At 42.8% G+C, this 16,367-nt stretch overlaps 1 protein-coding gene across 1 annotated transcript in view; it reads right to left on the bottom strand.

The window, feature by feature from the left end:
* Positions 1-16,367, bottom strand: part of LOC106562704 (transmembrane channel-like protein 3) — a 93,169-nt gene that overhangs the window by 14,154 nt on the left and 62,648 nt on the right. The window contains exons 4-12 of the mRNA XM_082957545.1: positions 14,833-14,931; positions 13,801-13,958; positions 13,212-13,359; positions 12,305-12,348; positions 6,693-6,840; positions 5,408-5,517; positions 5,108-5,201; positions 4,394-4,672; positions 90-218 (exon numbers count right to left, since the gene is read on the bottom strand). Coding sequence (XP_082813671.1) covers positions 90-218; positions 4,394-4,672; positions 5,108-5,201; positions 5,408-5,517; positions 6,693-6,840; positions 12,305-12,348; positions 13,212-13,359; positions 13,801-13,958; positions 14,833-14,931 — 1,209 coding nt within the window. The remainder of the gene's footprint in view (positions 1-89; positions 219-4,393; positions 4,673-5,107; positions 5,202-5,407; positions 5,518-6,692; positions 6,841-12,304; positions 12,349-13,211; positions 13,360-13,800; positions 13,959-14,832; positions 14,932-16,367) is intronic.

Raw genomic sequence — 16,367 nt, 5'->3', positions numbered from 1 at the left:
TATTCCATTGCACCAAGCAAGCTCAGTTAAGCACAGCTGGACTATTTGAAAGTAAACAAATACTTTTTGAATGGAGGTTGAGTACGTACAAACTTGCTCTCCAGGTCCCAGCAGCAGCAGTCACTCAGGTACCTGACCACCAGCCCTCTGATGAAGTCTATCAATAGGATACTGGCCACCGTGAAGATCATATCGATGATAGACAGCTTCAACATCTCCTACAATACAACACATATAAACATATGAGCATAATGAAACGTACTGTTATAGCTACTGTCTGGTAACTATCTGTTATTGGGTCGCCTTTAAGGTCATTCTGTAATGACACTAGCTAACACCTACTAGCACTGATGTCACTGTCAGCTTTATTGCGGGGAGTTTTACTTGCAGTGACTGTGGCATGTGGATGTCTTACCTACCTTATTTGAATGTAAGTTGCTCTGGATAAGAGCGCCTGCTAAATGAATAAAATGTATACTGTATGTCTTTCAGAAAAACTAACTGTACATAACTCATGGGAAATGGATCATCAAGCTATACTTATCAGACCTGGGTTCTTGCACTTTTGGGGACTTTACTATTGGTTGAAAGCTCGATCAAGCATTTAAAAATATAAAAACATATCATTTGAATCCAGTTCTGCTAATTATATGATGTCATTTTCCTGTTGAGAATATCCACTCCTGAGACGACGACACACGATATACCCTCCTATTGATCTGCACCAAGAACAAGTCATCCGTTTTGCATCCTTGGCCTAGTGACAGCTTCATTACCTGAATGTCTGCCTGGGTACGTTTCAATCCATACTCAATCTATTGTTTAGGGGGAAACAATCGCCACAGGACAAGGCATTTTCATTTTTCTTGTCGGGCATAATGCCTTTAAGAGATATTAAGGGTAACTCTCTGAGGGATGAGACTGTTGATTATTAGGTCTGTGTACAGACAGAATGATCTAGAACGGTAATAGTTATTGGTGCTTACCGTACACACAGAGTGCTTAGGCTGACATGGTTGAACTACTCCAGTGTTATGTTTCATAATAGCTTACTGTGACAGTAGTAATATACGTTTCCTTTGTACAATAGATAAAGATCTATTCTAGGGGACTTTTATTATGAAGACTCCTTGTGAATGTATGTGTTATGGATGTTGTTATAAATTTTACATAAAGGTGTTATGAATGATACCACAACACTCATAAAGGTGTTATGAATGATACCACAGCACTCATAAAGGTGTTGTGAATGATACCACAGCACTCATAAAGGTGTTGTGAATGATATCACAGCACTCATAAAGGTGTTGTGAATGATACCACAGCACTCATAAAGGTGTTGTGAATGATACCACAGCACTCATAAAGGTGTTGTGAATGATACCACAGCACTCATAAAGGTGTTATGAATCATACCACAGCACTCATAAAGGTGTTATGAATGATACCACAGCACTCATAAAGGTGTTATGAATGATACCACAGCACTCATAAAGGTGTTATGAATGATACCATAGCACTCATAAAGGTGTTGTGAATGTTACCATAGCACTCATGAAGGTGTTGTGAATGATACCACAGCACTCATAAAGGTGTTATCAATGATACCACAGCACTCATAAAGGTGTTATGAATGATACCATAGCACTCATAAAGGTGTTATCAATGATACCACAGCACTCATGAAGGTGTTGTGAATGATACCACAGCACTCATAAAGGTGTTATGAATGATACCACAGCACTCATAAAGGTGTTGTGAATGATACCATAGCACTCATAAAGGTGTTATCAATGATACCACAGCACTCATGAAGGTGTTGTGAATGATACCACAGCACTCATAAAGGTGTTATGAATGATACCACAGCACTCATAAAGGTGTTATGAATGATACCACAGCACTCATAAAGGTGTTGTGAGTGATACCACAGCACTCATAAAGGTGTTATGAATGATACCACAGCACTCATAAAGGTGTTATGAATGATACCACAGCACTCATAAAGGTGTTGTGAATGTTACCATAGCACTCATGAAGGTGTTGTGAATGATACCACAGCACTCATAAAGGTGTTATCAATGATACCACAGCACTCATAAAGGTGTTATGAATGATACCATAGCACTCATAAAGGTGTTATCAATGATACCACAGCACTCATGAAGGTGTTGTGAATGATACCACAGCACTCATAAAGGTGTTATGAATGATACCACAGCACTCATAAAGGTGTTGTGAATGATACCATAGCACTCATAAAGGTGTTATCAATGATACCACAGCACTCATGAAGGTGTTGTGAATGATACCACAGCACTCATAAAGGTGTTATGAATGATACCACAGCACTCATAAAGGTGTTATGAATGATACCACAGAACTCATAAAGGTGTTGTGAGTGATACCACAGCACTCATAAAGGTGTTATGAATGATACCACAGCACTCATAAAGGTGGTATGAATCATACCACATGTTATGAATGCCTTACAGTTGAAGTTGGAAGTTTACATACACCTTAGCCAAATACATTTAAACTCAGTTTTTCACAATTCCTGACATTTAATCCTAGTATAAATTCCCTGTCTTAGTTCAGTTAGGATCACCACTTTATTTTAAGAATGTGAAATGTCAGAATAATAGTAGAGAGAATGATTTATTCCAGCTTTTATTTCTTTCATCACATTCCCAGTGGGTCAGAAGTTGACATACACTCAATTAGTATTTGGTAGCATTGCCTTTAAATTGTTTAACTTGGGTCAAACGTTTCAGGTAGCCTTCCACAAGCTTCCCACAATAAATTGGGTGAATTGTGGCCCATTCCTCCTGACAGAGCTGGTGTAACTGAGTCAGGTTTGTTTTCCTCCTTGCTCGGACACACTTTTTCAGTTCTGCCCACAGATTTTCTATAGGATTGAGGTCAGGGCTTCGTGATGGCCACTCCAATACCTTGATTTTGTTGTCCTTAAGCCATTTTGCCACAACTTTGGAAGTATGCTTGGGGTCATTGTCCATTTGGAAGACCCATTTGCGACCAAGCTTTAATAACTTCCTGACTGATGTCTTGAGATGTTGCTTCAATATATCCACATAACTTTCCTTCCTCATGATGCCATCTATTTTGTGAAGTGCACCAGTCACTTCTGGAGCAAAGCACCCCCCACAACATGATGCTGCCACTCCCGTGCTTCATGGTTGGGATAGTGTTCTTCGGCTTTCAAACTTCCCCCTTTTTCCTCCATACATAACGATGGTCATTATGGCCAAACAGTTCTATTTTTGTTTCATCAGACCAGAGGACATTTCTCCAAAAAGTACGATCTTTGTCCCCATGAGCAGTTGCAAACCATAGTCTGGCTTTTTTTATGGCGGTTTTGGAGCAGTGGCTTCTTCCTTGATGAGCAGCCTTTCAGGTTATGTCGATATAGGACTCGTTTTACTGTGTATACAGATACTTTTGTAAAGGTTACCTCCAGCATCTTCACAAGGTCCTTTGCTGTTGTTCTGGGATTGATTTGCACTTTTCGCACCAAAGAACGTTAATCTCTAGGAGACAGAACGAGTTTCCTTCCTGAGTGGTATGACAGCTGCGTGGTCCCATGGTGTTTATACTTGCGTACTATTGTTTGTACAGATGAACGTGGTACCTTCAGGCGTTTGGAAATTGCTCCCAAGGACGAACCAGACTTGTGGAGGTCTACAATTTTTTTCTGAGGTCTTGGCTGATTTCTTTTTATTTTCCCATGATGTCAAGCAAAGAGGCACTAAGTTTGAAGGTAGGCCTTGAAATACATCCACAAGTACACCGCCAATTGACTCAAATGATGTCAATTAGCCTATCAGAAGCTTCTAAAGCCATGACATAATTTTCTGGACTTTTCCAAGCTGTTTAAAGGCACAGTCAATTTAGTGTATGTAAACTTCTGACCCACTGGAATGGTGATACAGTGAATTATAAGTGAAATAATCAATTGTTGGAAAAGGTAGATGTCCTAACCAACTTGCCAAAACTATAGTTTGTTAACAAGAAATTTGTGGAGTGGTTGAAAAACAAGTTTTAATGACTCCAACCTAAGTGTATGTAAACTTCCAACTTCAACTGTATGTATTCATGTAAATTGTCAGGTTGATGATGGAGTGTCCCTGTAACATTTCTACTCTGGCCTATACAAAAGGTCTCGACCTTCATGGAACAGTTGTTAGTACACTTGCTCTGTAAAGGGTTGCTCAATTAACGTTAAAAGATTAATGAATGGACAAATGGACAGATTAACAAATTAATTAATTAAGAAATGAATGGACAAATAAATGAAGGAACAAATGAACGAATAGACAAATTAACAAATGAGCGAATGACAAATGAACGAATGACAAGGAACGAACTTCTGCACCTGTCCAACGTAGGTCTCCCAGCACTCGTCCGGTTTCTTCTGCTTGTTCTGCTCAAACATCCCAGTGTGGTTGTACATGGTTGCCATGGTGACCTTGCTAGTGCTGATGCTGGTGTTGACATCCAGCACCATGGCGATGGTCGCTATGGTGCTGTTGCGGTTTTCAGATATGGAGATGTCAGATACGAGGGTGGAGAGGCTCGTCTCCCCCGGCTGGGAGATAGTCGCCATGAATGCCGTGGAGTCAGACAAGTTCCCCGAAACAACAGAGGCCGCCGCCTGAAAATAATCCATCAAAACCATTAATGATCAATCAACCAATCAACCAGTCAGTCTGTCTATCCATCCATCAGTCAATCAGAGCTTTAAAAACGTATGAACATTTTCATAATTTCATTCCTTTGTTTTCTAAACCTTCCCCGCATCACATCCAGCCGTGATTGGTAGTCCCATAGGGCGCCATCTGAGGTAGGCCGTCATTGTAAAAAAGAATTTGTTCTTAACTGACTTAACTGACTGAGTTAAATAAAGGTTTTAAAAAATCAAACAATAATTGTACTTTTTAAAATGTTTAAAGCATTGACATTAACATCAGCAATAACAGTAACATTTATTTATTGATTGGGGACTACGGCACAATACGTAAAGAGTTTAGTGACATGGCTTGTACGGTGTCCATATTAGGAAAGCCTCAATCTCAGCAGGACTACTTACAGCTGCAGCAGCTGACGCCATACTCATACTGTTAACCTTGTCCAGAAGGGCAATGATGAGGCTGTACAGGTTACCCAGATACAACACCAGGACTCTGTGGCGAGGAGACAAAACATTCACTGCATTACAAAAGAAAGAAAACAAGCTAAAATCAATTTGGTAGCAACATTAACTAACAGTACAGCTACGGTGTAGTTACATGTCAAAATATGAATCCAATTTCACTGATACTCTACTGTATCTGTGAAACGTAATGTTAAGTGTGACCAAATGAGATTTGAGGTGCTGTCAGAGTCAGACCTGGCCAGCTGGAAGCGGAGGGAGGTCCTAGGATGGTACATCTCCAGCTGAGCCACCAGCTCAAAGGCAGACGGGGCGATCATGGTGATGAGGGACACCACCACACTCACCTGGGACAGGAAACAGGATATGACATCAGACACGGGGTATGTTATAAAATAGACACCTTCATATACGCCTGATGACATCATAAGGAGTCATTGTATCAGGACCTTCTCTTCTCTTTTTCACTAATATATGGAGGCATCAGAGGAGCAAGCAGTTAGGAGCTAGAGGCTGTCCAAGTCAGAATTCCAAGTCGGAAACTCTGGCTTCTTTCTAGAGCTTTGACATTCCGACCTGAAGATCCCTGACGTCATGATTTGACCAGTGTTTTCTCTCCAGAGTTCCCAGTTGTCTTGAAAACACCATCAGTCCAGGCAGTGACATCAGGGTAGTGAAAACAGTTATCTTATCAAAGCCCTACAGACATCCATTATCCTGAACTGAATTAAATGATCAGCTGTCATGCACAGATGGTGATACATGTGACTGGTGATAGCAGTCTCCTATTGGTCTCCAGTTTCACATTAACGCCTTTATTACAGCATCCTGAGAGGAAATGATGCGAGAGAAACACAAGGCACGATGTAATTGAAGTCCTGTCACATATGTCTTTGTCATCAGGGAAATCAAGTGCCCAAAATGAGATACAGTAGCTATAATTCATCAACCAAGTTAAACACAATATTGTCAGGTTTCCCGGACTCAGAGTAAGCCTACTTACAAAACATTAAGGACACCTGCTCTTTCCATGACATAGACTGACCTGGTGAACACAGGTTAAAGCTATGATCCCTTACTGATGTCACTTGTAAAATCCACTTATGTGTAGATGAAGGGGAGGAGACAGATTAAAGAATGATTTTTAAGCACTGAGACAATTGAGACATTGATTGTGTATGTGTGCCATTCAGAGGGTGAATGGGAAAGACAAAACATTTAAGTGCCTTTGAACGGAGTATGGTAGTAGGTACCAGGCGCACCGGTTTGTGACAAGAACTGCAACGCTGCTGGGTTTTTCACACTCAACAGTTTCCCATGTGTATCAAGAATGGCCCACCACCCGAAGAACATCCAGCCAACTGTGGGAAGCATTGGAGACAACATGGGCCAGCATCCCTGTGGAACACTTTCTACACCTTGTAGAGTCCATGCCCCGATGAACTGAGGCTGTACCTTAAAGGGGACACAGGGGAGGTGTTCCTAATGTTTGGTATACTCAGTGTATACTGTAGCTAGCTACCTCATTCTTCTCCCATAGAGTTAGCTCTGGCTTCTCCTGCTCTAGTTTCTGGGAGCGGTCCACCACAAAGTAGATTATATAAATGCTGCCAGCCAGAGAGAGAAGGACCAGGATGTTGGCTAGGATTCGCAGACTGATCAGGACTGCTCTGGAAGACAGAGAGAGAAACAGAGAAACAGTAGTTCAAGAAATCAAATGTATTTACAGTGCCTTCAGAAAGTATTCATATCTCTTGACTTATTCCACATTTTGTTGTGTTACAGCCTGCATTCAAAATGGTTAAATAAAAACATTATCTCACCCATCTACACACAATACTCCATAATGACAAAGTGAAAACATGTTTTTAGAAATACAGAAGTATCTCATTTACATAAGAATTCACACCCTGAGTCAATATTTTGTAGAAACAATGTCTCAAAGAGCTTTCCACACCTGGATTGTGCCACATTTGCCCATTATTCTTTTCACAATTATTTGAGCTCAAATTGGTTGTTGATCATTGCTAGACTGTTACGCCTGCTCCCGCTTCCTCTATCTGGCGCTCAAGGGCACCAGGCTGGCCTTCATTACGCACACCTGTCACCATCATTACGCGCATCAGCGCTCATTGGACTCACCTGGACTCCTTCACGTTGTTGATTGCCCCCTCTATATCTGTCTGTTCCTCATTTTGTTCCCTGTGTCAGCATTATTGCCGTAATGTCATTTTGTTCCCCCCGTCCAGATGCTGTTCTTGTTTTGTTTGATGTGCATTTTTCCATTAAATATTCACTCCCTGTACTTATTTCTCGTCTCCAGCGTCGGTCCTTACAGAATGCTGATACCACTATTTGAAGCATCAGGGAGTTCTTGTTTTTTGTTTTTGGTGGTGACATTGGGTTCAGGTGCTGCCGCCGATGGAACCGGGGATACCTCAGCTGGCTTGACGGGCTACCACGCCTTAGCTGGCTCGAGAGGTTTCCTTGCCTCGGTTGGCTCGGCAGGCGCCCATCCCACGTCATACCTCAGCCGGCCTATCAGGCTCCTATGCCACTACAGGATTGTCAGGCTTTCACGCCTCAGCCGGATCGCCGAGCTCCCATGCCTCAGCCGGATCACCGGGCTCCCACGCCTCAGCCAGATCGCCGGGCTCCCACGCCTCAGCCGGATCACCGGGCTCCCACGCCTCAGCCGGATCACCGGGCTCCCACGCCTCAGCCGGATCACCGGGCTCCCACGCCTCAGCCGGCTCGTCGGGCTCCCACGCCTCAGTCAGCCCTTCAGACTTGCCCAGGCGGGACGCTGGGTGGGGGGGGGGGGGGTGTGGGGGTACATCCCTGGGGGGGGTACTGTTGCGCCTGCTCTCGCTCCCCCTCTCTGGTGCTCAAGGGCACCAGGCTGCCCTTCATTACGCACACCTGTCACCATCATTACGCGCATCAGCACTCATTGGACTCACCTGGACTTCATGTTGATTGCCCCCTCTATATCTGTCTGTTCCTCAGTTTTGTTCCCTGTGTCAGCATTATTGTCGTAATGTCATTTTGTTCCCCTCGTCCAGATGCTGTTCTTGTTTTGTTTGATGTCCATTTTCCATTAAATGTTCACTCCCTGTACTTGCTTCTCGTCTCCAGCGTCGGTCCTTACATAGACAACCATTTTCAGGTCTTGCCATAGATTTTCAAGTAGATTTAAGTCAAAACTGTAACTCAGACACTCAGGAACATTCACAGTCTTCTTGGTACGCAACTCCAGTGTATGTTGGAAAGCAGACTGAACCAGTTTTTCCTGTAGGAGTTTGCCTGTGCTCAGCTCCATTCAGTTTCTTTTTTATCCTGTAAAATCCCACAGTCCTTAACGATTACAAGCATACCCATCCCCAGGCAACAACACGTCTGCCACGCTGATACTTAACACTAGGGCCCCTCAGGGGTGTGTACTTAGTCCCCTCCTGTATTCCCTGTTCACCCACGACTGCGTGGCCAAACACGACTCCAACACCATCATTAAGTTTGCTGACGACACAGCAGTGGTAGGCCTGATCACCGAAAATGATGAGACAGCCTATAGGGAGGAGGTCAGAGAACTGGCAGTATGGTGCCAGGACAACAACCTGTCCCTCAATGTGAGCAAGACAAAGGAGCTGATCATGGACTACAGGAAAAGGCGTGCCGAACAAACCCCCATTAACATCGATGGGGCTGTATTGGAGTGGGTTGAGAGTTTCAAGTTCCTTGGTGTCCACATCACCAACGAACTATCATGGTCCAAACATACCAAGACAGTCGTGAAGAGGGTACGACAAAACCATATCCCCCTCAGGAGACTGAAAAGATTTGGCATGGGTCCCCAGATCCTGAAAAGGTTCTACAGCTGCACCATCGAGAGCATCCTGACCGGTTGCATCACCGCCTGGTATGGCAACTGCTCGGCAGCTGACCGTAAGACATTACAGAGGGTTGTGCGAACGGCCCAGTACATCACTGGGGTCAAGCTTCTTGCCATCCAGGACCTATATAATAGGCGGTGTCAGAGGAAAGCCCATAAAATTGTCAGACACTCCAGTCACCCAAGTTATACGTTTTCTCTGCTACCGCACGGCAAGCGGTACCAGAGCGCCAAGTCTAGGACCAAAAGGCTTCTCAACAGCTTCTACCCCCAAGCCATTAGACTGCTGAACTTTGCATACAAATCGCCACTGGACAATTTACATTGACCCCCCCCCCCCCCCCGCTGCTACTCGCTGTTTGTTTGTTACCTATGCATAGTCACTTCACCCTCAACTACACGTACAGATTACCTCAACTAGCCTGTACCCCCGCACACTGACTTGGTACCAGTGCCCCCTGTATATAGCCTCGTTATTGTTATTCTTATTGTGTTACTTTCTGTTATTACTTTTTATTTTAGCCTACTTGGTAAATATTTTCTTCTTCTTGAACTGCACTGTTGGTTAAGGGCTTGTAAGTAAGCATTTCACAGTAAAGTCTACACTTGTTGTATTTGGCGCATGTGGCAAATAAAGTTTGATTTGATTTGATAACATGATGCAGCCACCACTATTCTTGAAAATATGGAAAGTGGTACTCAGTAATGTGTTGTATAGGATTTGCCCCAAACATAACACTTTGTATTCAGGACAAAAAGTGAAATGCTTTGCCATTTTTATTATTATTACTTTAATGCCGTGGGATGGATGTTTTGGAATATGTTTATTCTGTACAGGCTTCCTTCTTTTCACTCTATCAATTAGGTTAGTATTGTGGAGTAACTACAATGTTGTTGATCCATCCTCAGTTTTCTCCTATCACAGCCATTAAACTCTGTAACTGTTTTAAAGTCACTATTGGCCTCATGATGAAATCCCTCAGCGGTCTCCTTCCTCTCCGGCAACTGAGTTAGGAAAGATGCCTGTATCTTTGTAGTGACTGGGTGTATTGATACACCATCCTAAGTGTAATGAATAACTTCACCATGCTCAAAGGGATATTCAATGTCTGCTTTTTCTTTTTTACCCATCTTCTTTGCAAGGCATTGGAAAACCTTCCTGGTCTTTGTGGTTGAATCTGTGTTTGTAATTCACTGCTTGACTGAGGGACCTTACAGATAATTGTATGTGTGGGGTACAGAGAGGAGGTAGTCATTCAAAAATCTTGTTAAACACTATTATTGCACAAAGAGTGAGTCCATACAACTTATTATGTGACTTGTTAAGCATATGTTTACTCCTGAACTTATTTAGGCTTGCTATAACAAAAGGGTTGAATATTTATTGACTCAAGACATTTCCGTTTTTCATTTTTTATTCACTTGTGGGGTATTGTGTGTTGGCCAGTGACAAAAAAAAAATCAATTTAATCCATTTTAAATTCAGGCTATAACAGAAAAAAGTCAAGTGGTGACACTGTGTAAAGCCCTTTTACTGTTGTCACAAAGTGCTTTACAGTAAACCTGCTTAGACCCAGGCCCAAGCAAAATCTGAAGCACAGTGGCAAGGAAACAACTCTTTAGAAGGAAGAAACCTAAAGAGGAACCAGATTCAGAAGGGAGGTCCTTCTTCCTCTGTATTCCTCTGTATTGTACACTCTTAGTGTTCTTTGGCTGTCCCCATAGGATAACCCTTTTTGGTTCCAGGTAAAAACACCTTCTGTTTCCTGGTGGAAATGTAAATGTAAATGTAAATCCCTCTGTGGAAAGGGTTCCACATGGACCACAAAAGGGTTCTACCTGAAACCAAAATGAGTGTACATTGGACATTCCACAGCCTTCAGATCACCACCTAAACCACACAAAAGTGGCAACATGGTAACGTTACTATAATTCAAACTCCAGTGAAAATTTTCCCAAACCAATCAGTAGAACTTTAGGTTGAAATCTCCCATTGAAACTACAATTTGCATACAGTACAGTGCATGCATCCACCTAGCATTAGCACAAGTTAGAATAGACATTAACTCAAATGGACTGAAAGAAGTGGCAACATAGTGTGGTGGAGAGGGCCGCGGGCAGTGTGAACGAACGTTCCCTGAGGTATTAATCCCTCTTTAATGTCTACTCAGGTCTGATGATGCTCTGGCAGGGGTGATTTAGAGCCAGTCATCTCTGACAGTAAAAGGCTGTTAGGATGAGTTACGCCACCAGGAAGTGTCGGCCTGTGTGTGGGGTAGCAATGGACTGGGAGTGAAACAGTAAATCAGTCCTTTCTGAGACCAGTGGAGAACGCAGGTAGAAGAGGCTCAAAAGCAACCCGGGGATAGCAGGAGATGAACTTCCACTGAACATGTCATAGCAAAACATTGACTTTTATACAGTGTTTCCTCCATATGCAAAATCATGGCTGCCACTGGGAAAAAAATGTAGATGTGTAGATGTATGCCACAGGAAGACCCCCCCTTCCTGCAGGAAGACACTAGGAAGACCCCCCCCGCCCCCCACTAGACCACATTAACCCCCCCCACATCCATGAATCCAGTAGGCTAGACCCATAAATCAAAGAGCATCATCAATGAATGTGGTACAGTCCTGGATTCTACCAATCAGAATGACACAAGATGGGCCTCCCGAGTGGCACAGTGGTCTAAGGCACATTATCACAGTACTAGCTGTGACACTAGAGATTCTGGGTTTGAGTCCAGGCTCTGTCGCAGCCAGCCGCCACTGGGAGAGACCTGGGGGGGCACAATTGGTCCAGTGTCGTCCGGGTTAGGGGAGGGTTTGGCCTGCAGGGATGTCCTTGTCCCATCGTGCGCTGACACGGTCGCAAAGTGTACAGTGTTTTCTCCAACACATTGGTGCGGCTGGCTTCCGGGTTAAGTGGGCATTGTGTCAAGAAGCAGTGCAGCATGGTTGGGTTGTGTTTCGGAGGACGCACGGCTCTCGACCTTCGCCTCTCCGAGTCCGTAAGGGAGTTGCAGCGATGACAAAAGACTGTATCTACCAATTGGATACCACGAAATTGGGGATAAAAAATGAATGACACAAGATACTTTGCAAAGGATAAAGCCACTGACGCATAAAAGCCAAGGGTCCATTAACGGGTCCAGGGTGTCAGCTACTCTCAGGAAAGCAATATCAATGTGTGATGCTAACTTAGCCACCCTCTACAAGGACAAGAGAATAAACATACTTACAGACTAGTATCCTTCTTTTTCTCCTGCTCCTCAACAATGGCCTCCTAGAGAAAGGCGCAAGGAATTAGCATTTATTCATGTCATCCATCTTGTGTAACTACATATTTGCTGCAATTTTGTCCACCTATCTGTAGAAAAATACATTGTAAATCTCAATGAGACAAAACTGAAAAATAAAGGTTAAATACGGATAAAGAAAGAAAAAAACGATGTATTGTATCAAGCATCTAAGGATTTCAACTGAGCTTATCGAAACAGAGGAATCTACTTTTACATTTTGCTGACTGTACAGGGAAACTCAACAAGCAGCTTAAAGTTCTCTCTTGTTTAGACATAGAATACAGATTATAGATCAGCCCTCAGGAAAATCAGCAGTAATTCATTGGTACATTGACTTCTACTCTACAGAGTGCTGTGTGTGAATGAAAGAAGTTGGGATCGTTGGAAATCAAATCCGAGGAGTGGAGTGGTGTAGTGTTTCTCAATGGCTCAGTGCAGATGAAGGAGAGGAGACTAGGAAAGGAGAACAGTTAGGATGATTGAGCGTGCACCACAAATGTGTTACATGGCTTCCTCTTTCCATCTCCTCCATTTGTGATGATTTGAAACCACAGGATAAGTGAAAGCAGGAGATGAGCAGAGGAGGGCCGTTCAGACTATTGAGGGCGACATTTTCGTAGTGCAAAAATAATTGTGCAAAGTGCAAAAATTACCATACAACTCATTTTATTCTGGCAGCGTGATTACACTTTAAACTTTACTTCAACAATGTGCATCATAAAGAGGCAACTATTTACGTATTTCTCAGTTTACATGTAACGTTGTAGAATTATTTTAAAATTAAATCACTGCAAGATGAGGTTTACTGAAATGTGGCCCTGAGTCTTGCACCATGTGTCTCTCTCACCCTGATGTTGTTGACGATAGCGGCTCCCTTGCTCTCTGCAGCCTCAGGGTTCCCTATGAGGTAGTCCCAGGCACAGAACACTCTCCAGCAGAAGGTGAAGTTCTCGTCAGAGGCACTGGCTAGGCTCAGACGGGAGTTCTTAGCCATCCTGAGGGAAAATTGTAATAAATAACACAAAATGGCATCGATTAGCGACAGGTCATTGTGTTCCTAATAAGAGGTTAAACTGGCGATGGAACAGGATTCAAACACCTTTATAGGTAATACAGAAACAGTTCAAATATAATCACTACAATGGTGGTTACAATGTGATAGCCACGGGACCAAAAAAGCGGAGAAGTTTGACCTCGTACTTCAATGCTCTTAGTTGTTGCAAAAATGTACCCACTATGCTTTTTACTTCGTGTATCTACATCATATCGCTGAGTCCACCTTAAAAAATAGAATATTTGACATTAGTAGTAGCTAGTAGCTAGCCACATCAATGGTCACCTTTGGTAATACATTCATATCAATATCACTTCACTTTCATTTTGATATCAATATCAACCACATAAATGAGCTTTATTAAAGAGACTCCTGTGATTACTTTCTTAACAGAATGATGAAACTGTAGGCAAAAACAGCCATCCCAACCAGAAAATAGGCCAGGGGGAGACGATAGCCGGCACTGCCGAGCTTCCTCACCGGGCCATAGTACCCATAGAACAACACCGAGTACTGGAGGTAGCCCTGTGGATGAAAACATCACAAACACTACTGAGACATTACTGAGGGACTATTGAGGGACTATTGAGGCATTACTGAGGCACTACTGAGACATTACTGAAGGACCTCTGAGGGACTATTGAGGCACTACTGAGGCACTACTGAAGGACTACTGAGGGACTATTGAGGCACTACTGAGGCACTACTGAGACACTACTGAGACACTACTGAGGGACTATTGAGGCACTACTGAGGCACTACTGAGACATTACTGAAGGACTACTGAGGGACTATTGAGGCACTACTGAGGCACTACTGAGACACTATTGAGGCACTACTGAGACATTACTGAAGGACTACTGAGGGACTATTGAGGCACTACTGAGACACTACTGAGACACTACTGAGGGACTATTGAGACACTACTGAGGCACTACTGAAGGACTACTGAGGGACTATTGAGGGACTACTGAGACACTGCTGAGACACTACTAAGACACTACTAAGATACTATTGAGACACTACTGGCACATTCAGTGTTGAAAATGTAGTCCTCTCCCTGACCATAGTGGCAATCATGGAACATTAATATCATGTTTAAACAAATCCTGATCCAATTCACACAGTGTAAGGATTATTATGTGGTTATTATGCAATTATTATGTGGTTATTATGTGTTATTATGTGGTTATTATGTGTTATTATGTGTTATTATGTGGTTATTATGTGGTTATTGTTGATCCTCGGGGGCCTCAGTACTTAATGTCATGCTGAGAAGAAGGCTGGCAACATAAACATCCCTCATCGTACAAGGAGTGGTTGAAATATAGTTTAGATGAATCGGACTACACAACAAAATGCATGTAATTGAACAGTGATATTGAGGGAACATTAAGAGATAAAACTGCCTTGCCCCAAGAGACCAGATGGTGTCCAGATCTTGGGCTGAGGCCAGGTGCTCCTTGGGAATGGTCTTACTCCGGGTTGTTCCGAACGGCTCTCCGGCCAGGAGCTGAGGGGAGAAATCAGATGGATTATTATGCCAGTTCAATCAACGATATGGAGATATAGTACATATCGATTTGAGGGGAGGAGTGGGAGCAAATGGATTAGGAAGGGAAATATTACCATTGAATTTGCACACACACACACACACACACACACACACACACACACACACACACACACACACACACACACACACACACACACACACACACACACACACACGCACACACACACACACACACACACACACACACACACACACACAGTTTAACTACCCACTCCATGCCTCAAACACAATAATATGTTCCCTAGATCTTTTATTTTCTCTTTTCTTCCGATCATAATCTACAATGATCTCCAACCAACCATAACATTGATCGGTTTATATGTATGAAGTAGCAACGGTAAGTTCTGATAAATAACAGGTGGATAATGGAGTAAGACACAACGCTTAAAAGTTTTGGAATATTGACTGAATTATAGTACATAAACCATTCTGTAATTAGGTCCAGCTTCACCATGACTTCACCGTGACTTCACCATGACGGTAAAATGTTTCATTGTCAGATACAAGCTAAAAGGTACTTAGACTACAACCCGCGATCGGATTAAATCCCTTCCATAGTCTTATCTCTGAAAACTTCAGTCTACAAAGGAAAAGTCCAATCTGTGAGGTTGGGGTGAATGAAGGAGGGAAAAGGTTGGTTGGAGAATGGATGGAAGGAAAGAGGGATGAAATGGAGGAGATTGGGAGTGAGTGATGTGCCAGCTGATGTCTGGGGAAATTGCTTGTGTCTGCATGTCAGCCGGCTAAATAAATCAGCCCTGCTTTTCCCGACATACCCAGACCAATAACAATGCCCTCTATGCATTATTTGTGACTGCTGGTACCAAAAGTGCTGATTTTTATTGTCATACTTTGCAAGCACATACCGGAATTTACAATATCTGGTAGGTCCTCTCTTGTATTCTCTGCATACAATTCACCATTGTAACATTCAGCTACATTCTACATTTGAAGCAGTCAAATCAAATTAAATAAAGTTGAACTCTATTGCTATTTTTAAGTTTTGTTTCATGGAGAATTCAGTTTACTTCCTTTCACTAATAACTTAATTATTTAGTCATGATACACACATCCATGGTACACACATCTATGATACACACATCCATGGTACACACATCCATGGTACACACATCCATGATACACACATCCATGATACACACATCCATGGTACACACATCTATGATACACACATCCATGGTACACACATCAATGGTACACACATCTATGATACACACATCCATGATACACACACCCATGGTACACACACCCATGATACACACATCCATGATACACACATCCATGATACACACATCCATGATACACACATCCATGGTACACACATCCATGGTACACACATCTATGATACACACATC

The sequence above is a fragment of the Salmo salar genome, chromosome 11, assembly GCF_965601325.2.
Source record: "Salmo salar chromosome 11, fSalSal1, whole genome shotgun sequence".
NCBI lineage: Eukaryota > Metazoa > Chordata > Actinopteri > Salmoniformes > Salmonidae > Salmo > Salmo salar.
Note: the sequence above shows the minus strand (reverse complement) of the source record. Positions and strands in the feature narration are given on the sequence as shown.